This window comes from Ischnura elegans, chromosome 4 (assembly GCF_921293095.1).
Source record: "Ischnura elegans chromosome 4, ioIscEleg1.1, whole genome shotgun sequence".
In the NCBI taxonomy this organism is placed as follows: Eukaryota; Metazoa; Arthropoda; class Insecta; order Odonata; family Coenagrionidae; genus Ischnura; species Ischnura elegans.
In genome coordinates this window covers 73,335,642-73,360,014 of record NC_060249.1, presented here as the reverse complement: position 1 = coordinate 73,360,014, position 24,373 = coordinate 73,335,642, and the positions used below count along the sequence as shown (strand labels likewise).

The window sequence follows — 24,373 nt, the reverse complement described above, 5'->3', positions numbered from 1 at the left end:
CTCTCCGGTTCTGGCCAAGTCGAGTCGGTCGGTCCATTCCCAGCCTGCCTACGAGGAGAGGGTTTTTGTGGGGAAGGGAGTATAAGTTGGTTGTTTGTTGCATCGCACTGAAAAGCGTGCTTGTGCTCTATCGTGTGTTTTGAACATGTGTCATCGAGTGATTTCGGAATCGAATGTACCGGTGTTGTCGACGTCGTGACTTTGCACGATAGTGAAGCAGTGAGACTCGTTCAATTGTGTTTTTCCGATGGACGTGCCCAGCCCTGTCGGAACTGTTTGAGGTCAGACAAGCGAGGACTGCGGAGAAGTGTCACATAAGAACCTTCAAGGTGTACGAAACTGTTTCCGATCGGATGGTGAGGTTGAGCGGGACCTCGCCTACGGCGGTGCCAGTGATTACCGCCGCGGGGTGTTGAGAGAGCGCAGATTCCGTCTTCGCATATTTTTTCCCCCGAGAAAAACCGTGGTCGAGCAGACGACTGCCGACGACATCCCCGTTTAAGTTGGATTTGCGCGTGAAGAGAGCCGCTACGCCCCTCGGCCTGGCACCAGAGGGCGCGGGCGAGATGAGCATGGATTCCGCCATGGATTCGAGCGACCGATCGAGCAGCGCCTCGTCCTCGCCTCCGCTCGCCAAGTCGCCCTCATCGCCCCCGCCGCCGGTCGTCCTGCAGCCCCCGCCGGGCCCCCAGCAGCAGCAGCAACCGCCGCCGCCGCCCCCGGCTTCCTCGGCTTCGTCCACCGCCTCCTCCACGTCCTCCCCGTCCTCTTCCCTCGTATCGGCCCCGCTGTTGCGCCCGGACCAGCCGCCCCCGGGCTCCTGCGTCAGCCCCCAGCTCCCGCCGCCCCCGCCCAACGCCATCCCCAGCCCCCAGGGAGGCGGAGGAGGAGGGCCTCCCACGCCAGTGTCCACGCCGAACCCCGTGATGCCCCCGAGGCCGCCTCCGCCGCCGCCCCCGCCCGGGCTCCTCTCGGCGGCGGCTGCGGCCGCGGCAGTCGCGGCCGCCGGCCTCGGCCACCACCCGCTGAGCGCCATGGGCTCCCTGGGCCTCGGCGACCTGGGTTCTCCGCACCCGCTGGACCGCGCCTCGTACAACAGTCCTCCGCCGATCCCAACGACCGATCCGACGGCGAACGAATGCAAGTTGGTCGACTACAGGGGCCAGAAGGTGGCCGCCTTCATAATCGGCGGGGACACGATGCTCTGCCTTCCCCAAGCCTTCGAGCTGTTCCTCAAACACCTCGTGGGGGGTCTGCACACCGTTTACACCAAGCTGAAGCGACTCGACATCGTTCCACTTGTGTGCAACGTTGAGCAGGTTCGAATCTTGAGGGGCCTAGGAGCCATCCAGCCCGGTGTCAACAGATGCAAGCTGCTCTCTTGCAAAGACTTCGACGTGCTCTACAGGGACTGCACAACTGCCAGGTAGGCGAGTTCGTTTTTTCTTCAGTGTTTAGTTTTTCGAGAGTAGTTCAGTGGTGACGTGAATTTCCAGCGTTTGATGTTCCCCTATCTATATATCTATGTGTATCTATGTGAGCTCGATCCCTTGTTATGAGTGATCTGTCAGAAGTTTCAACAGGCGAATGAAATAGGTGTTAGAGTATAGCTTACTGCATACGTAAGGTTTAACCCATATGACGATCGTGAGAGGATTCCTGACCCAGTTTTTTTCTCCATGACTTCTTATTACACGTAGATTGATTAAAAAAATACTTTTTCATTATTAATAATAGCATTTTTTAAATTCCGTTAGTCTTTTCGGATTTCTCCTGAGATATTTCTGATGTTTACTAAATAACACTTACTAAATACGCTTTTTACAATGATATTTTTTAGAATGAATGACTCGTTAATATTGTATATTTTGAAGTATAGTTTACTTATATAACTGTATGGGCTATCGAAAAGGTTGCTGTTGACTTTTTTCTTACTTGCAACTTACGAACCTGTTAATGTGGAGCGCTTTTTTTTGATAAATATTATTTCACCATCGTTATATTAAATAATATCCTGAGTACGTTTGATTAATTCAATTTGTATTGATGACTGTCAGTATTTTGATCAGAGTGTAGCTAAAAATTTTCGGGTTAAAACAGCCAAACTTTTATGAGTTCTTCTAATTCGCTGTAATTTGTTTGACTACGATTCGTATATTTTTTTCTCGCGGCCTTCTTAATTTAATTCCAGAAATTATTATAAAATTTGTAGAGGTAATATGAACACAAGAAATATTTGAAACACTGCTGGATAGGAAGAATATCAAATCTATCATGCTATTCTCAATGATTGTAATGAATGCAATACAAATTGTTGTGGATCCACCTCACCGGTGTATTAAAAAATGTTGGCTGGTCGACTACCAGGCCAGGGCAATGAGCGTCACATTCTAAGGGTGAAAATCAGACTGTGAAATAGACTATTTTGGTCAGGGCAATGTAAGAGCGTTTGACAAAATCTCTCAGCAGTGACATTTTCGGAATTATATTTCAATTTCATGCGAATTTCATTGCAAGTCGACACGAAATCATGGAGAATGAATTTAAACGAGCACAGGAATTTTCATGTTGTTGAGCAATAATGGAAGCAGTCTATATGGAAATAATAGCTCTTTCCGCTTCTTATTTCCACAGAGATTCAAATTATATCTCCACTTCATGCGTTGAGGTCGTTAACAGAACTGCCGTCGGTTCGACTTTTTATGTACCCAAAATTTGATGTTACGACACTTGGTTGGAAGTTAAAAGCTGTTGCGCCAAAGTTGAAGTGGATTTGTATTCTATCTTTTAATTTTGTTCGATTATAGAATCATTTTAGTAAGTTATAAATAATACATTTATATCAATGTTACAGGCGAATCTCCCTTAACTTCTTGTGTGAGTAAACAGAGGGAAATGCCTCCGCACTCCCTAAACTTTTTCTTGCATTCTACTCATTCCATTTATTAGAATAAAATTCGTAGATTATGTTTCATAGTGTATTTCGGTGGATTAAGACCCCTAGTAAACTGTCGCCAGGTCGTAAAGTTAGCCACACTATTTTTACCTTGATATCCGTCGGATTATAGAATTTAACCTAAATTTTAGATCGTTTTATTACTCGGGAAATTATGTACTTTACTCATTGTCAGTACAAGAAATTCGTGGGAATAATTTTACGGGAACAAAGTGTAAAAATCTGTATTAATTTAAAACCAGTTTTTCTTAACTGCGATAGTAGATTGATAGAAAAAGAACTCGGGTAGTTAAGAGAATTTTGATCAAAGACATTTTTTTCATCTAATAATGTTACGGAGAATTGCAATGCCATTTGAGTTGCTCATGTCTCCCGCTATGCTTCTTCATCCCGCTGCCCTGATCCATTATTTTCTCGGAAAGGTTGCTCAGCGCGCAGGATTGAAATTGCTATGCCATATGCTCATCTAAAAAATTAGTACCACCGGCCGTTAAAAAGAATTGTATCCATGATCTCAATATGTGGAATGCACTTATTATTTTTATCAATTGGCTTTCCACAAATTTTGTATTTGAAGCCTAGGAATTTATATTTTGCTGTTTTTATTTAGCAATTTTTTGAGCATTGGACTGAAGCACTAATTGGGCGATACAGCGAAGTACGGGAGTAGTAACTTCTTTTGGCTTGCATATTGTTGATAGGTACTCAATTCAGGGATTGTCCTATAATTCAGCGGCACTTTTCATATTATTAAAATTAGTAGCATAATGACTCCGCTCTGAAGTGTAGGTGAGGATGGTAAAAACAAATAGCGTAAGCTTTTCAAAGTTAACATCATTCTTGTTTTGGTTCTAGATGTTTCTAGCTGGCTTTTGAAATTAATCAACACGTAATTCTAACTCTTTATTGCGTAGTATTGTAGTGACCAAGTATCATGTGTCAGTATTGCCATCGATATTGTGCTGTTCAAATGCTTGGCTGTTCACTGACTAGTTGAGGAATACGGTATTATACCGGTAGAACTTGGACTCGGCGTTTACGGGTAAATTGCTTCTTTCTATTTTGTATTTTTCTTTAGCGGCGTTCATATCGTCTGAAATACGAATGCACAGATTTTGGGATGCATAAGTAGCCTTTTCTCTTCTTCTGTTGTTATTTGAGAGTGCTTTCTCGATATGAATTTTATATTCATCTTAGCAAGTTCTTCTTCAAGTCTGCTGAAATCATATATCGTTAGAATTCTAGTGAAATATTTCCTTCGAGAAATTATCGTCTCTTTAGTTGATAATAAATACGAATTGATTTTATGATTCTTATGGAGAACCCATCAATTTATTAGGATACAGGCACCTTTTCTTAAGCTAAATTTTGAGGACATTTACTTTCTATTTTGAATTCGCACTTTCATGGAATTAAATACATATTGTCTAATTTCAATGATGACAAATCTTCAGAGGAAGTAGTGCTAAGGAATTTGGAGATGATGTTTCAATACAATTGATGAAAATCGTGTGGAGTGTGCAGGTTACTGCTGTTTGAGAGGTATTCAATTTGATAATAATGGGATGCAATTATATAGATTTGCGGTTTTTTGCGGGTGTAGTTGAAGCTAACAATGTTTCGTTCATGGATACGAACTCAAATTGTTTTTTTCAAAATTTGCTGGTCTTACTTCTTTTTATTCAACATTACTGGTAGGTTTTCGGCCACCTTATAATCCTTATTATCTTTCTTCTCTTTTTTGTATTTTTGTGCTAATTATTGCTTAGACTACGACCATTCAGGTCATTTCCAATGACCATGTCTCTCGATTATTACGCAGTTTTTCATTTCATTTTATCTTTAACAACGTTTTTTATCTGTTACAATAACTTTTCCCCTATCTATCTACCAGGTGTCTTTTGTCAGAAAGAATCGTGATAGTACCACTTCTATTGTTGAGTTTTACCTTATCTCTTATCGTGTGATTGTTGGCAATTTTATTTATTTGGATAGTATAGAAGTGTGAGGCTTCTTCTACGAATATCTACAGATTAATGCAGAATTTTACCTTTTCTACAATTTTTAGTTTAGGTGTCTCCAACTCTTTGTTTACACTTTTTCCAAATTCAATTCGTTTTACAATCGATGTGGCAGAAAATGAGATTTCTGATGTTTTCATATGTAATTACTATTATTCAAATTGTCAATTACAAATTTAATACGTGACAGATTGTTTTACAATTATAATTTTTATCATTTCACGCTATCTTGCGACATTTGCCTCAACAAAGGAGTGTAGTCAAATGCTTTAGATGAATGAACACACGCATTTGGCGTAATTAAGGGAACATAAAATATTTCCCTGCGCGGAGCATTGTTATTGTTTCTTGAATGCATCTTCTTAGGTACAAGTTTTTATTTTCTTATGTGAATATTAAGTGTTTTGACCACATTTATGGACAATGCCTCTTTCATAGTCATTTTCCGCGTGTCCTCGATGGAGACATCTCCGTACGACAGGCCCAAATCGTCGCCGCCGCCGTGAAAAAGTTTTCTTCGGCACGGGCCATACCGTGTGGTCGTGTTGTTTCCCTGGGGAATCTCCTCTCCTCACCCATGCTTTCCTCGACGTTTCCTCTCGGTTGCTTGATTTATGGCTTGACGGGGAGACGCTCGACCGTTTGCCGCCAGGAGGCAGTCAACGCATGGGCCGCCCGGCGCTTCGCGGAAACACCCGCAGTCGCCGATTCCGAAATTCGGTCGCAATCCGTGCGGAATTTCCTCCCGGAATCCGTGAGAACTTGTGCAGCACACATCCCGGGAGACGGCCGATACGATTTCGCCTCCTTCAATCAAGCTGTCGACTCGCTGAGACCCTCCGATTTTTCCGTCTTGTTAGATTTATTGCGGCGACTGAGATCTTCCGTAGGGCGTCGTCGCGTCTCGAGCCCATTCGGGGAGATTCTTCGTCTCCCGTCGGCCCCCTTGTGCTCTCGGGCCCCTCGTAATGGACCCTCCCCGATTCCCAGGTGTTGGCCCATATGTCGATCACATCACCGTGAATCGGTGGGAGTTACAAACACTTGCAAGCTCTCCGAGAAATCTCTTCATTTCTTAGTTTACTTCTCCCGAAACCTGTTCTTATACGACTGAAAACATTGATTGAGTGAATAGACTTTGGGTGAGGTTTTATCAAGCACAAAAAAGAAATTTGTTTTCTTCATAACGCGTCGGATGCAATAAATAATTTTCCTCCGTGTAGTACTCAACAGTTTCATCAACTGGAAGACCGCATAGATTCATCCAGCATCAGGTGCACTTTATTCCTGGGAAATGAGAAGATAATGCTTTGTTTGTCTTAAAATATTCGTACAGATCGTTAAATTTTCCTTGAGAGCGTGAAAAATGGTAAATAATATTGTTATTAAGAAGTGACGCTATTTTTCTTGCTAAATGAGTTATCGTTACTTAAAAAAAACTTCAGTAAAATTTAACCGTAGATATTGAAAATTTGTGGATATTTATCGAGAAAACTAGCAGCCGATTCGTTTCTAGCGTTGATTAGGCATGCCTAATCTTATATTGTTCGTAATATTACCTTACACCTATTATATATGTATATGACTATAGATCCTGAAACACCATATTCATGCTACAAATGATAACTTAAAAACATTTCGGTTAAGGACATATTTCTGAGTTTCTTTCTCAATCGCATATTATAAGAATTCAATTGGAGCCATGCAAAATGATTAGCTGCCAATTTACCTCGTTTTTAGCGTTCAGGCCACAATCATGTAACGTATACTTGTACCTTCTTACTCGAGTCATTTTGGTGACATCTACGTCTGTAAAGCGATTAAGCGATTAAATCTGGTATATGAGGAGCAAAAGGAATGAAAAAGCTCAGAATTTTGCCTTGGTGAGGAATAAAAAGACAAGCATTTACTTTTCAGAAATGCTTTAGCAGACGATGAAAAAAATTGTGATATCATAATTTGTCTATGAAATTGTCAACGTTCAACTGTTCTAGTTTATGTTAAATATGTGTGATATAACAATATTAATTTCAAATTTTATATTTTTCTTTTTTTTGTTTGTGAATAGTCGAGGACATTAAAATGTAGTTTTTGTTGAGCGGTTTTATCTGAATCGGAAAGATTTTCAACCGGTGGGCTTGCATTCATTTTGGTTTTACGGGATGTGTGTGTTTAAAGTTAAAACAACATAACTTTGGTATTACTGAACTAATGCATACTGCTAGGTTCCCAAATTATAGCGTCCTTAGAATAATTACTATGTATCCAGTTATGTGCTGCCTTTATAATTTGCTAATGCTATATTACATTCTTATTTCCTGAAATGACCGTGAACGCTATATCCAATTTTTTTTCGAATAGAATTCAATCATGCATGCGAATACCTCCCTAGTTTCGCTATCGTGGACATTCGAATACGGCTCCGGAATCATAATGATGGAACGTGATCGCCCGAATCGTCTGCGGGAGCGGTTGAGCGGTTCGCGTGAAAATTGGCCGATTTTAATTCCCCTCCCGATTCACGTAAGTCGGCGGCTTCCAATGTTGTAACAACGCATTAGTTAAGGAAGGCGAAACGCTAAATCCGCACTAATTCGTTTCATTTTTTTCTCCTCAATCCCCGAGGGTGGATCTGCTTGCGGGGGGAAAAATCCTCTCCGTCTCCTAGCACCGAATCAAATCGCTCCAAATGATAGAAAATCGTGAAGCGAGCATGTCTCGTCGATGCGGAACGGGAATTTCTTCATCCCCTTCTGCTCTTTCGTCGCATATATATCTCTCCCCTCTCGCGGATGCCTTCCTTCCTAACCTCAGGGGACCAATGCAGATACACATACTCCGGGGACGCGGCGAAACGGTGTATAAGTATATTTTAAGTGTGATGGAGATGGCTTCCGAGGCTTTCTTCAAGTCGCCCGGGGCACGACTGCGTCTCTCCCGTCTCCCAGACACTCGCGATCTCCGCCCGCAATCAAGAGTTCTCCTTGTTTCTTCGGCGGCTCTCCACACTTTTTCCTCTGATTCTCTTTTTCTCTATCTATGTAAAAATGTACGTGAGAACATCATGACCGTGAAATGACTGAAATGACGACTGATTCATACTCTGGTCACATAAACAAAGGCAATTTTGCACAGATTGGGCGAAATACAGAATGTATGTTTTTTACTATCTTTGAACGAATAATTTCAGGCTTAACTGAGTGAAACCTTTCCATTATGGAAAATTAAAGAATACATTTGTTAGGTTCACCAATATATTTGAAAAGGCACCACCCGGGTTTAATAACAAAGTTACATCGAATGGTCTCAACAAAGTCAATCATCAACATAGATTATTCTTTCTTCTTATATATCTTTTACCAATTATTGTGTACAATTAGTGAGAGCGAGAGAGAAGAAAGATTTGAGTTAGTTTTGTAGAAAAAGTAATATTATGTCAATTTGTCAATATATTAATGAATTTAGCTCTTTCAGCCCTCCAAGCGTCGTCGAAAATTCGAAAAATCGAAATTTCTAGGCTTTCCACTATTATTTTATTCAGTTTTTTTAATATCAACACTCTGGTAGCAATGATATGGATCATTTAAATAAGAGAAATATTTCATGTAGAGTAGGTATATTTGCCTACTATTTATTTCAACTAGTTTCACTTTTACCTCTGCGGTTTCGCTTGTCTGCTTGCCTAGAGACCCTCTAATTGAGCGTATTCAGAGATAATGAGAACCACCGCCTTCTGTGCTCCTGGTGCGTTATGATCGCTCTTTATTCAAATCGTTGGTAGAGGTTTAGTTAACTTGTTTACGTTGCTTTGTCGCCCTGTTAGATAGTGCTGCGGAAGCATCACTTTGGTTATCAGCCATTATATACTGAGAGCATGTAATCATTTTTCTTTAAATGGATTACTTACCCATCTCGCAGCAGTTAAAATCTAGTTTATAGTAATTTTCCTTTAAGACGTCTTTGTGAGTTACTTTTTACGAATTAATCGTCGGTATTCATTGACAAAAAGGAATATAATGAGTAGGAATAGCATCTTTATAATCTTTGAATCATGAAAATAGAAAACTTTAGTTACCCCAGTTACGAGTTTGCTAACAAAATATTATGCTTTCATATTTTATGTAGGTTGAACAAGACCGATGATTTTTTTTCCAAGAACACTGATATAATGTGCAGGTATTAGAAGTCTTCCAAATTAGTGTAGGTGGTTTTGTAATTCCGGCCATATTGTATCTGAATCAGTCACCTTTTCCTCTCACACGGTTTTCGTGAAATGGCTTCGGGAAATGCTTCTTCACCTGCTTCCTTTTCCTCGTTCACCTCCTTCCGTCCTCGACTGCGGCCTCCGCCATGTTGGGCCGCGAGGTGTTTTGCCGATGGAGTTGCCCCATCGAAACTCATCCCGCTTCCTCCTGCACCCATAGTGTTTCCTCTCCGCCTACCGATTTTATGCGCGCCCCACCACCACCTATGGAATCCTCCGAAATGGTCCTCTCCCTGAGGGCAAGGCCTCAGACAATCTTAATAGTCTATTCGGAAAGCTATGAAGAGGGAGGAAGGGAGGTGGGAAAAATACAAGAACAGAGAAATCGGTATTGATCCATCGCCTTGCCGTAATCTTTTTAGGACTCTTGTCTCCGACTGAAGAGGAAAAAAAGAGGTGTTTGGGAAGAATGGCGTCTGCGTTCGTCAGCTCAGTTCGACAGAGTATTTTGTCTTACATTCGTCGTACAGAAGAAACATAAAACGTAACACCTTTCGATGAACATAATGGCATGCAAAATGTGGCCTCGTCACAAGTTTTTAGGCTTAGGGTCAGGCGCGCGATAGATATTTTCCAGGCATATTCTTACCTTACATCAGTGGAAAACCACTGGAACATATAGGCGTGTGAATTAACAATAGATTTACTCAATTAAAATGACATATAACGTAACGTGTTTTCAAACTATTATGAAATAACAACGAATTAAAAATTTTCTGGTTTAAATAAATATGGAATTTTGCTTAGAGACAACTTCAAATGTTAGTAATTGATTAAAAACATGTACAATTTACGTTATTGTATCAAATGAGACGATTCTTAATGGTTTTATGGCCTTATAAACGGGTAATTTAATAACTAGTCTATTAAACATCAGACCGCAATATACGTATAAAAATTAAAGCCGCGGAAAATTACGTTTCTCATTAATTTCGTAATTTACTTTCACCTATTACAGCCGAGATCGGGGAATCGCATTTCTTAACAATTGCTTGCACCGTCTTTGAATAGACATTGTATACTTGGATTTGCTCAGAGCATAGCATTTTGATTTCATCAGCTGTGAAGTTTCAGCGCAACTTGGGACTTTTGTATCACCAGTGATGAATTTTTCTGTGGTAGTTGTAGTTGTTCAAAGCTTGTCAGGTTTGAAGCAGGTACAGGGGAAACTTGGATCGCTTTACCTTTGTGTTGGAGGTGGCTTCGTTTGCGTGTCAAACTCTCCACAGGGTGTTCCCAGTCTGAACGTATTCCAATGGTGTTGTTTCACATGGATGCCGTGAGTCTCTTTCCTTTGAATATACACATTTATTGCTGGAGAAAAAAATCCTCTGAACGACTCAATCCGTCGCGAGATTTGGGTATAGATATGAACTCAAAATTACCAGGAGCGATATCGGACATGCATATATATTTTATATTTAATCCACTGAGCAGTCTCTCCGTTGGACGTATCTGTCACATTGCATCGTGAGGGGTACCCAAGTTTACTGATATGTGAGGTGGTATGTACACATCTGGAGGTAATATTTTTCGATTCCTTCGCCCTATGTTTCGAACGCTGCGAGTGTTTTATCTAGGGGGCAATATTTCACGATATTTTCCGCCTTTCTCTGTAATTATGTCCGCCGAATTCGAACTTAGGTTACGACTTCATTTTCGTGGAGGAAATTTAGCTGAGACAGATCTCGCCGTGGTTTCGTAGTTTACTTGAGTAATGTCCGTAAGCTAAGATATTGTGCTCCTGTAAAAATAGCTTGGATAGATTGCAACTTGAGAAAATTCGCGAGTTTATTTTTCTTTATCCATGATTTCTGTTTAGAGAGTGTTATCGTTCTTGTTGTGATTGCAACCGCAAAAATAGACGCGGAAAATGTAAGTTATCCACACTGTGGAGACGTGGTGACCAAATGAGTTGAGCACTGGTGTTCGGAACGAGGTTACTCGAGTTCGATTATGTAAAAGCCATTTTAGAACCCAAATAAAATCCTCATTACTATCAAAAACCGCCAATATTTAGATTGTATAAGTGTCAAATAATAGAAAGCTCAATAATTGTATGTCAAAATAATGCAATCGATTACACCGGCCATTAAAGAACTACTAATTTCCGATTACTCCCAAAAAAGAAAAATACTAAGTTGTTTACGCAAGTATTTATTTACAACTAGCTATAGTTTCGGCACGACTTGCTATTGTGAAACCGTGGATAGAAACGATTGTCCGATTAACAAAATGTGTGTGTGTGAAGAATCTGATTGGATAATGAGAAAAGCCAATTATTCCCATCGAATGACGTATTTGCTGCCGTCTATGACTACAATGTTTACTTTTATATATGCTCATATACGTGGAAAAAAATTAGCGGGGCTCGTCTCCATCTTGGTTCTGGGGCAAGGGTGCCTTCGGCGCCCGCGAGTACCCCCTGCTTCTCGCGGTGCGATGGGGTTCCTCAGCAGGCGTCGAAGTCGAGAATGGATGGGATTATTCCATTGGAGATAAGTAATGCCGCGGAAGGGTAGCCAGCTCACCGAGGAGTCTTTTTTAAGTTTCCCCGCCGAAGGAGGTTTTCCTTCGCGCCTAGCAGAGAGATCCGAAAAGTTCTTCCTCCTTCCACCCCATGTGGAAAGAGAGGGCGAGCGCCTGTGACCCATCTCTCCCACCCCCTTCTTTTAGCGCCCACCCTCAACCCCCTACCTCATCCTCATCGCACCCGTCATCCCCTGCGGCGCCTCACGAAACTCTTCCTCATCTTCGACGCGCGGGGGCGAGAAATCCAGCACCTTGTATCACTGGTTGGTTATCTTATAAAGGCACGTCGGTGTAACTCATTTGCACCGGTAAAGATAGGTGGCTAGACGAGGTGGGGAAGATTTATTTGGGGTAAATGGGAAAGGGAGTTCGAAGCTAGTTTTCCTGTGACGTCCGCTACTCGACTTTCAGCTAGCCCCGTATGGAGATCGGTGGGTAGAGAAGCCGCAAATAGTTCGCATTTATGCCCCCCGCGAATGCTTAAATATACTCCTCGGTAAAGGTGGATCCTGGGGGCATGGGAGGAATTGCACCTTAGACCATAGAAAATGACAATCATCGATTGGTATTTCATTCACCTGAAGTCGGCAGTAACTCATTTTGATGGGAGACAACGCCTTCTTTCCTCAAATTTCCGTGACGTCTGGATCCTCCTCTTGCTCATAGCTCATCCGGGCGGATTATATTGGAGAAATAAACATTTTATCCCCATATCATACATACATTGAGCATAAGCTCAAACCAACCTAGTAAATGCTGGCAATATTAGCACCATTTGAGACTGTTACATTTGAAATTATATGCGGATACAGGCGCGAGAATCCAAATCAGTTATAGTGGTTCAGGTGCCCTACGAGACATTGTTGTTGTTAAATGTTGTTGCTATCTCGTTCAATGGACGAGGGATAATGGCAGATGCCCAATATTTTTTGATCTTAAGGAGTAATGGAAGTTAAACATGTCATGTGAACCATATACTAATTTGGCAGAAGGAAGTTAGGAAATCGTTATTTTTATATTCTGAGACAGTATGGATTACAGACGAAAATTTCACACGGCTATTTCGTGATGGCATACAATCATATAAGCTAAATATCGCTGGACTTTTTATGCTGGCTGGACTTTTTTTATTTATTTTTATGTTTTCTGATATTTTTCTGCCAGAACATGGTGGATTTCAAATTTTATTCGGAGACGTTGCAGAGCGAAAAGATAGTTGAGGACTGCGATGGCGAATCTCGCCGTGTTCAGCCTGGCGTGCCAAATTGTTCATTTCCACTTTCGTGCCGATATTCGTGTGCATCTCTTTCTTGCATTTCTTCCTCTTTCGTACAGTTTGCTTCCCGTGCATCGCGGCACGCGTCATTCCACCGTAAATAAGATTCCCTCCCGCCGCACGATCGGCTTCCAACACGCAGAGGCAACACTACTTCCCTTCGCGCCTTTCCCAAACCTATCCAACAAAATAACAGTATGCCAAGTCGAGAAGTCTTCCTGACAAAAAGAAAGAAATACGCTTTCATCCGTCAAGTTTTGCGCCAACCATTTCTTAAAGGGCTGGTGTGCTCTCCCCTTGGTAGACGATTCTTTCCGGCCACCAAATTCACACGTGCAACGAACTGCATTGTTGGTGCGTGCATATCACTGCAGTTCTCAAGTGCGGTGGGAGTTACAAAACGTCTGAACCCGTCAGTAGTAACGTGACGTTTATAAGGAGAATTTTTTTCACTTTCGTAATAACAGATTATGTATTTGATTTCAAATGCATGTGCAAGTGATGGCGTGCCTTGCCCGTGTGTTGAGACCGGTGAAGTTATGCAATCAAACGATGTTTTGGAACATCTTTCGGGAAATGCATTTCTTATAAGTGTGCTGCTCTTTCGTACCTATCACTCACAATTCTTCTCCGTCAGCTTCTTAATTTGGTACGGAGAACCCAAACTGGGTACGTGCAGGACTGCGCAATAATTTTGCATTGGTTTATTTTGAAGGAGTCCAAACTCGTCATCTCTTTCTAAAATGTTTCCTATGTGGGTATGTGCAGTAGCCCTGTTTCTTGTGCGTCCAGATTAGTGCAATTCTACTGCGCTCAAGGAATTGCATCAGGGTAGGGCCCATAAAAATCCTGTCATTAAGCTCCTAAATTAAATCAAAGCATCATTTAATTCAAACTATTAGCCCTTTTTAGATAAATATTAAGCAATTACAGTCTCAGCAAAGTAATACGTACATAAATTTTATAATTTGATCAGGATGTAAACAATGTAAAAAGTGAAGGTCGGAAAAAGAATGCAAGTTATGAATGAAAAATTAGGTTATTAGGTGGTGGGTTATGCGGTGAAATGTAAATAAATAAAGTAAGTATTTACTTTTCTTAGTATACAATGAATGGGTTCTTCGCAATATATTCCAGGGGGGCTTCTCATGTGACAATTAATGCCTTGAGATAGGGCTTCATTTACCTATGCCCTTGGGAAAATCCAGTGGAGAACGAAATTTGCGTAAAAGAGGTGCCTTTTTTTTAAAACAAATGTTTCAGCGAATACAGGTAATATGTAGTAAAATAGTATCTCGGTTATGATAAATCCATGCGTGAAAGGAAAAGTGCAGAAATAAATAATAATATAGAAAAACGCGAACTCACTGCTTATCAATGCTTCGTGGATATTATACGTAAGAGGACAATGATGCTATCAGTTATTATTGTGCACGAGGTAACATAATACACTAATGGGCATGTAGTGCAGGATTAACAAAAAGGTTGCACGATAACCACTTTTCTACTACATAAATGTGGTAATTGGGAACAAATAATTACGTATATCAGTTGAAATGTGCAAACAAATATTATTACTGCACGGATTTAAAAGAGAAATCAACGGAGTCGATTGGAACGTCAAAATAAGTAGATACACAATAGTCGAAGCACGATAGCTCTTTTTCTACTACATACACGAGGTTATTGGGTGGGAAGAATTATGCATATCATTTGAAATTTGCAAATAAATATTATTGCAGCACTAATTTAAAAATTAAATCAGCTGAGAAGTCAATTCCAGCGTTAAATAAGGTGAGGGATAGAATACCACACACAAGGAAAGTGCAGCTGCATCGCCTGTCTGGTGGGTGCGTGCCGAGCAGTGCAGTGTTGTGCAAGGGCGTACCCAGGATCATGACTAAGGGGGGGGGGGGGGCAAGCCAAGTTATGACATTTTAGCATGGAAAAGGTGAATGAAACCAATATTTTAAGAAAATTATAACAGCGCTGCATTAGTTTATGAGATTATTTCCTTGAAAAAATAGTTTTATTTTAGTTACATATCGAATACCAATACATGTCATTTTTCGTGGGTTTAAAGAACATTTGTTGAATACTTTCGTTTCAATTCAGTACTGATTTTGCTTAAAGACTTTTGCGATTTTCGCTTCTTGGGAGGGGGCAGCTGCCCCCCCCTGCCCCTCGCTGGGTACGCCCATGGTGTTGTGCCGAGATGGAATAACGAGTGGGAGGAATGAGAAGGTTTCCTTCTTCTGGAATCGCGACTGTTTTCTTCGCCACGGGAGAGAGAACGGAAGTTGCATGACGGCCTTCCGGTTTCGATGCAAGTCACGGAAGCGAGGGCACGAGCGAGGGCGCAAGTTGGCGCACGTTGTCTGCACGGCCGGGATGGATGCACGGCCGTGGCTCGCGAGGCCGTCGGGCGCCTGGGGTGCGTGCCGTGCCTGAGCCGACTGTTTGTGCACGGGCAGAACACGAGAATACTATGCAGTCCGCACGCGCGTTGACCCAGCGCTGAAGGTAGCGAGGCGTACATTAGAATAGAAAATGAAATTTATTATTTCATTAAGTGTGTCCCTTAGGAACATACATGATTATAAATATAATAGATTCAGAAATATTACAAAAAATGTGTAGATTTACATAATCATCGGTGTCACAGAATGCGACTTAATACATGTCAAAATAGAACAAAAAATACAGAGCCTTTAGAATTCTGAGCCTCCCCAATGAGATGAATTGCTCATACTCGGCGAGTTCCACTGTTAATAAGTAGTAGACCAAGTCGTACCATCTATTTCTAATGCCCTCTTTTACCATGACTTTGGTAAATTATTTGCATCGTTCATCGGACGACCCGATACGAACAAAAATTGCTAATTAGGATCAAGTCCTGGAGCAAGTGTCGCACTTCCAGTACTTCGGATGCGATATAACATATGACGAGGACAAAGATATTATAAATAAAGTTAATAATTTCCAGTGAATATGTGGCACAATTATCAGAACTCTAAAAAAAAAAAACAAAAAGAGAAGAAAAACACAAATGAAATTTTATAAAGTGATGGCAGTCCCTACTGTACTCTTCGGATCAGAATGTTGGGTACCAAAAAAAGAATGAATTAAGGCAGATAGAATCATCGGTAATGAAATTTTTAAGGTCAGTGAAAGGCAGCACAAGATTGGATAAATTGAGAAACACTCAAATAAGAGATGGACTGGTTGTCGAGGCAGTCATTGATAAATTACAAAAGTACAAACACAGATGGAAGGAACATAAACTTCGAATGCCAAATGAAAGAATTCCAAAGCAAGCAATGGAATATCAACCATTTGGCAAGAGAAGTATAGGAAGACCAAGAAGAAGATGGTAATGTGGAGCCGTAACAGGCTTAGTAGGCCTAATCCTGGAAGGAAGAAGAAGTTCACCGTACTATATTACACGCAAATGTTTCTGTTCGTCATTAAAATATGGAGTTTTGGACTTCTCCAGTGAATTTATTTACCGTAGCACAAGCGTTGAATATTAATCATTTAAAATGCTACATGAAGTCGATTTTTGGAGTAGGAAACATATGAAGATAACTTAAGTCCGTTCATCCATGCCCTCCAAGGGGTCATGAAGTAAATAATGTACTTTCAATGAATTATTAAGTTATTTTGACGTAAAATTCAAAACTCGAGGGATACTAAATGAGATTGAATTTAATATTTATGTGGGATGAGTAGAATGGTATTGTGATATCTTCCAATTCCCCGCCTTTGGTTGTTCTTGTAACTACGTTTGCCGCTAATTGTGTTACTACTTGTGAGATAGTGAGGAAAATTATTAATGTCCATCGATTGGATTCTATTACATTTTCTCTAGAGTCAAACCTCCTTCACTTGCCTTCTGCCGTAAGCCATAACAAAGCCTTATCAATCGATGCTAATATGTCAGCATTCCTTGGCTCGTCCCAAGCATTCCGCTTGATATTCTCAATCGCCCTGTTAATTTTAGTGGTTTCATTTATTCGTTGTTCTCAAGACAATCAAAATATCGCGATCCAACTTGGGTGATATTTGAATAATTTTCAATAGTTCTCAGGAGATTGTTTCTTTAACCAGAAACAGCTTCGTAAATAGTGATATTAGGTAGTGTAGCACTGTTTTTAGCCTAGTAGATTTACTCTTTTGTTAACTCTATTTGCACTATAATATTTTATTACCCTTACACAGGTTTTTATATTTGGCATAGCCTAAAGCTTCCATCTGTTGTTTGAAATGTGTCGAAAAATACTGTACCAATGGGAAACAATGAATTCTTAATATTATTTTTATTATTATGTAATGAATTTGTAGGTATGATAGAATTCATCAACCACGGCGTTCATTCGAGAACAATTTAAAACAACGAGTAAATTTTGCCGGGTCACAGTGGCTCACCGTAATCGTTTTCCGAGACATATCATTTCGTTTATTGTTTCACCAAAAGTGACCACCGCCCGGGGCTATGGTGTATTCATCAAACACTCTTCGGCTTCATCCCCTTTGCCACACCCCTATGGAATACCGTTTGTTGGGGGGTTGGTTCGGGAACAGGAGGGGATGAATTCGGTCCAAATCAACCCCAAGCGCGCTCCCACCCTCTTTTAACTCAATGCCGGCTTATCTTTATGGTCATGACAAACGCGGAGATAAATCACAAACGCATTCCATCTGTCCATATTTTCCCCTCCTCTGTCTCTCATCCCTCGAATTTCATCGCATTCACCTCTCCATCCATCCTTGTATACCGCATATATACATTCGCATACGCACATGGCGTAGGTATTTGTCCGCACACAAACCGCTCAGTCAATCCGACCGCTGACAAACGCAGTCAATGGAGCAAAACGTACAATTGCGTTCTGCGGATGCTTCCCAACAGGTGTCCATGCGCACATTTATGGGGGGAATTAGGAGTGTTTGAGGGGGGGGGGGGCTTTGTAGAGATGTGTTCGCGCAGTGCCATCTCTTTCGGGTCCACGGCAGCCTCCCTTGCAAACTGCGTGTGCAATACGGGGATATACTCCGATACGATTTCCCCGAGCCATGATCCGCGCGAATTAGCATGTTTGAGCGAATGCCCGCGTTCAATCCAGCTCTGTTCCGTCAGAACGCTTATATCAGGGATTAATCTTCTCGTAATTTGCACGGATGACTTTATTTTTCCTGATGAATGCTTAATAGTAAATATTGTAAAAGTGACAAGATTATCCTCACGAAACTTTCGACCAGGGTTCCGATAGTGTAGGCCTGCAAGTGAGGAATTGAACATGAGTATAATTTATTCGTGGAATAGAGGAATCGAAATTCCACTTAATGACACCATCCATCCTTTCTGATATTGAGAATAGTTTTATTTTATGAAATCGTCCTTCTATCCATTTTTGTGTATTAGCCTTTGTTTACAGTGATGTCTCAATTCTAATGTCAAATCTTTGTACCTATTAGTTATTTCTTATGCATTAATTTTTTATATCGATCTTGATATATATTTTTTTGTGGATGATTCGTTATATGCTTCATTGTAATGTTAACGATTTGATAATAGTTTCTTTGTTGCCTAATTTTTAGCGTTGTCTGGTCGAAAAAATTACTTTTAAAATATCTTCTTATGCAAACTCTTGCTTATTCCTCTATAGGTTCATTTCAATATGGATTTAAGTCCATACTAGATGTAATTTAAGATTTATTTATATGAAAAAAGCCTTCTTATAATTTTTAACGTTGTATTTTGTATTTTAGATTTGTCTGAGGATAATTAATAACACGGAGCCACCAAACCCGAAAATTTCATAAGCGACCATTGTTTTTAATCTCTCTTAATATGTTCATAAATTTTGTTGAAAAATGTTTAGGTAACATTTTAGAACTATCAAAACAAAGTGGAAGATACATATATATGTCATGCGTGGTCTTTATCTTTGATACCGGCATTATAATATCCGGATAAACTAACCCTGCCTTAACAGCACTGACGGATGGATACGCGCCGCTTTCCGAATCCAGACTCCTTCGATTCATACGTACAATTGCATTCATTCGCTTTTGATAAGTTTTATCTTTTCAATTTACAATTTAGAATTGTCTGAAGAAAATTATTTACCAAAAACCACCCAACCCCGAAAATGTCATAAGCGACAATTTTTTAAAAATCGTTCTTCATACATTTGTAAATTTTGTTGGATTTATGTTTATATAACGGTGTCGCACAATCGCAACAAAGTAGAAGATGTTAACAAGCCACACGTAGCATTTATCATTGATTCCGGAGGCTTAATATCGCGGAGAACAAACCCTACCTCAGCAGGCGTGGAGAGAAGGACGCGCGCCGAATCCAGACTCCTTCCATTCATACTTACCATTCCATTCATACGCCTCTCTCCCTCTATATCTGTCTCTCTCCCCCCTCTCTCTGTCCTTTTCTGCGATTGTCTTCAAAGTGTGTCTCTCTTTTTACTACCGGCCCCCCCTCAAGAGCCGAGGAAAGAGGGTAGGTTGCGCGTGGATGCTGTCTGCCATGCCGTCTGTTATTCCCACCACTCCCTCCGTCTTTTCCCCGAGTCGCATTCGGTCGAGACGGGGGTGTGGGGGACGCGGCGTATATTCCGATTGCGAGGGAGGAGATTCCCCCCTTTGGTGGGGGGGAAATGCGAAGGGGGGTTCTGGGCGAGCGCAGTTGGGATTCGGGGCCGACTGTGTTTTGACTGTCTTTCTCTCTCCCTCTCCGAGTCCGACTGCGTGTGCCATTCCGGATCCGAGTGGTCCAGGGGGAGGAACTCTTGTGCTGAAATGTGTTCCCGCTTGTACCATTGGTGGGGAGGCTGAGTTTAGCTCCCGCGCGCAGAGGGGTAAAGGGTGGAGCCCGGCGCGCGCGCGGGTGACGCTCTCGGAAGATGCAGCCTCCCTCGCCGAGAGTCGGCAGGCGGGCGGGCGCTTAGACTTTTCCCCCCTCGATCGAAGCCGACGATGCCGGTCTCTCTCCGCTCTCTTCCCGGTCGGTGTCCGGCGAGGTTTCCCCGCGTCTTCATTTCCGTTCGTGCGGTACTCGGGGCAATTTTGGAGGGCTGATCGGCTTTTCTTTTTTAATTTCTTTAACCGCTGGGTTTTCCTATTTATCGGTGGGGTAATGCGTGATTGGTAGTTTTTTTGATTCGCCCCTGCAGCAGACTTGCAGTCTTAACTCTTGGATTTTGCGGGGAGAGTTTTTGGGAACGAGTGGCCATTGTGATGGAATATATGATGTATTAAGTAGCCTGGGCGTTGTATATTTTGAATTCTGTTGGCTAGGCAACGATTCTCGTTTGTCTGCTTCCAAAACCTATAGAATATGAAGTTTCTGGTGAAATATTGTTTTTGTTACATTCATATAAGCCTAACTTCATATTTCTCCGTTGCGGCAAAGTTTCGTTCTGATATTGCTTTGTACTGATCTGTTTTTGATACAAAAACGTTAACAAGGATTCTCAGTTTAAGTTTTCCAGTGTCTTTACAACAGCTTTTTTTTGGTCAAATAAGTCTAGTTAGTATGTACACATACGATTATATTGAAAAAAAAGCATAACGTTTTTGCTTTCTCAAGCCGCTCAGTCGCATATGCATATTATTTTTGTTCGTTCATGTAGGTCGTTTGGCAATGTGATCCTTATTTCTTGCGTATCATAATATACTCCAAAGTTTTACTTTGAGGAATCTAAAATTGGGAAGTCATATACCGGTCAGTGGATGGTCCTAATTATAGCATCATTCTTTGCTTGAGTAGGTACCTCTTTTGGTCCATTATTTTAATTTATCCCATTAATAAGTGAAAATATTCAACAAATGAATTCAACTGCGGAATATCATTATTCCATCTTTAACATGTTGGCTGGGAATAATGTTGGTGTTGAACCTCACTTGATTCTAGCCCCCGCGTATTGTACAGTTCACATGTTTGTGATAGTTTTGTTTCGTTTCCTTCCTCATTGGTTTATATTCCCCAGAATACTCCAGTTCCGAGACAAATACGCAGCTTGTGAGGTGTCTTTCCCTCGATTTGGGCTATCAAAGCACTATTTATTTGTCTTCAGCATTAGCTATTTATTTGTCGTCAGGTAGTTCCAGTTCCTCTTATACCTTCATAATGATAATCTCACCTTATCGAGTTAATCTGTGCTCTAGTATCAGTAATCTTTCTCTCTTTTCTACAGCCAATATCTTTTTATTCTACCTTCTTTGTCGCTCGGTTGAGTGCATTGGATGGCTTATCCTTTGTGGCTACTTACGATTAGTTTCTTGCCATTGAAGGAGTTTACAGGTTTGTCTAACATTATAATTGCGCTATGCTGAGCATTAAAAGTATATTTTCTAAGCAGCTCCATTCCTTATTCTGCACAACGAGTGCTGTTAGTGCTTTTCATCCGCGGTAATTAATCGTATTATCTGATTCATTGAATTACTTTTTTAATGTACAATCAAATGAATAAGTATTACTTTATTACTTTGGAAGGAATTGTATATTTTCTTCACCATTAAATTGGCCGGCTACTTTTATTACTTCCTTTAATTATCTATCTTAACGACCTCCTTCATAATTTAAGTATACTCCTGATATTGGAGAATTGCTCTCACAGTCAGTTGATTTCAGTTGGCTGGGCAACGATTCTTTCTTTCCTGCTTCTAAAACCTAGAGAGTTGGAAGTTTCTGGTGAAATATTAATATTTTTTCGTTGCATTCATGTGAACATAACTGCAAAATTCGCTGCAGAAAAATTTCACTTGATATTGATTTGTCCTTCTCTATCTTTACAACAAAGACGTTTCCAGGTTTTTAAGTTTTTAAATATACTTAAAACTGCTGTTTTTATGTAACTAATTTAGTAGTTAGGGCACGACATTTACCTAGGTGTTCCTAGTGTTTAAAGGCGCAATAATTGCCACCACTTGTGTATTTCCATTTTCCCCCTCGATCGCAAGGCGGAATATCAATATGGGCGGCTGCGTATTCGGTGAATTGACCCCTTCTTCCTATCCTCCTCCTCTCGCAACTGAACGCATTCGACAAATGAGTTCGCCCTAAATATCGAGTTTCGGGACTTCCGCCCGTGAAAAATTCGGCTAACCGTCGACGGGCTGTTAAACCCTCAGCTCACCTTCTGCGGTCTCCTGCGGGGGCACTCTCTTACTGGTCGATTTAGTTATTTATTTATTTTTTCGTGCGGTAAAAAAAATTAAAAAAAGAAGAAGAGCGATATATACTCGCGGAAGACCCATCATCCCTTATCAATGGCGGTCGTATTTGTGTGGAAATAATGTTTATATTATGAAATTTATATATTATATTTTTTTCTTGCTCTCCTCACGGACACACCCCGAGCGAGAGCTCTGTTTCGTGAATCAGTTTCGCTTTCGCGACGTCCGCACGCCCATCTTTTTCCCTACTCCTGTTTCGCCGACTTATTACGTGAACATCGCCACTCACTCCCCCGTCTCAACTCAAGGCAGCCAAAGACTTCTACTCCTCCCATCAACATCGCAACCACCCCCTGCCCAACTCCCTTTCCCGCATCTACACTCCCCCACCCCACCGGAACATTGACGAAAGCCTTACCCCCCACCTCGAGTTTTCTCCCCACAACCACGACTGACTTTTGCCCCGCTTCTTAACTTTCTTTCGGGGTCCATCCTCTGCCTCAGGGCGTAACACTCTCTTCCCCCCCCACGCTTATCTCTCTCCCCCGCCTACCGCACAAGCTTTTTCTCCCCCTCCCTCCCCCCGGCCCAACCCTGACCCCGCACACAAGAGGTGGGTCTGCCTCCTCCCTCGGTTCGCTTCGCATTTATCCGCTATCTTTTCCTTCCGAGGCGGTCCGATGCCTTTCCGCAAGGCGGCTGTCTCTTAGCGGACGGAGGGAGCGCCGACTCGGCCACCGGTGGAGAGCGCCGGCCGGTCCGGGCAAGTTATTCTTCCCGGTCGCCGACGACTGGTGGCGATTGGGAAAGTGTTCCATATCAGGGTGATTTGCTCCATATCTTACTATGACAGGCTGCTCTACAATCAGGCTACGCCACAAACATATCTATCCCTGAAGGCGGTAGGATAGCAAGCTACCAAATCGTTCAACTAATTATAAGCTTTTCACTAATATTTCGACGCGGATTATTTCAGAATCTCTGTTATGATGACGCATATTATTCCAGAATCTTTCAGGCCTTTTGGCACTGTTATATTTTGTAATTTTGCATTACTCTATCTTCGTGTTACTCATTAAAATGGTATTACTTAAATGAACAATTTTGCTTATCACCTGTCTGTTCGTGGGACACATTTCAGTGGCATGATGATTGGCCATATGTCTAACGCTTCAGCAGCTTGATTGAAGCTTCCAGTCAAGCAAGACAGAATCTGGACAATGAAGACTGTTGTGGAGCAAGCTGCAATAACGTCGAGCATAGGGATTATTACTGCGAAAGCAACTCGAGTAGTTCTTAAGCACATCTGTACATTTTCTCACATTCGATGCTACATAGTGGAACACGGAGTTAGAGCCTGAAAGGTTGTATGCCAGAACTTGAATTAAATTTTGAGAGGATCTAGTATAGGTGTGGCGTGGTTTACAAATACAAAAGTTTATGGAATTTAATTGTTGCGGAAAAAAGCCTCTCATTGTAATATTCGTTCGTAAAATTGATGTTGGAATTAGGTTTCTTCATATATTATTTTAATAAACTGGGAAAATCGCATATCTCTTTAGTTGTACCTGGCCGTACCTTAAAATATCGGTCCCAAGCTGGTGAAAATCATTGTAAATTTCAAGAAAAGCTGAATCAGTCCTTACGTAACTGCCTGAAAATTTAGGAAAATTACCCTACAAAATTCATTCTTGTATTTCGCAAATAAATTTCGTAATGATTCTAAATAATCTAGTAACATGTCAATAATTTATAGAGTGCGTTTTCTCGGGCATAGCTTCATGGAATCGACTCAACATATTCACTGATGTCATGGAAAAATTAGCAGTGCCGGAACGCACTTCCCTAAACTTTTTTTAGAAGTGAAATATTACTCTGTTTTATCTTTTATTACAAGTTATTATTTGCATTTTATTACAAAAATGTTTGTTATGGTTACGAATGTAAGTGCGAAACATTTTGAGGCAACAAAATTGACAAAAGTGTTATTTGACCATTATGTCTTTTGTTAGCCACTGCAGTAACGGCGTTCCGGCGCGTTCTGACACCATGACACCACTGAACATAGTGAAGTGTGAATGACTTTGTATTTTCACATAAATTTAATTAACCTAGGTTTTGACGTG

At 41.2% G+C, this 24,373-nt stretch overlaps 1 protein-coding gene across 1 annotated transcript in view; it reads left to right on the top strand.

Annotated features, from left to right (window-relative positions):
• Window positions 1-472: 472 nt before the first annotated feature.
• The window catches only part of LOC124158166 (transcriptional regulator ovo), a 773,475-nt gene continuing 749,574 nt past the window's right edge, over window positions 473-24,373 (top strand). The window contains exon 1 of the mRNA XM_046533350.1: window positions 473-1,426. Within this exon, the coding sequence (XP_046389306.1) occupies window positions 567-1,426 (860 nt within the window). The 5' untranslated portion in view covers window positions 473-566. The remainder of the gene's footprint in view (window positions 1,427-24,373) is intronic.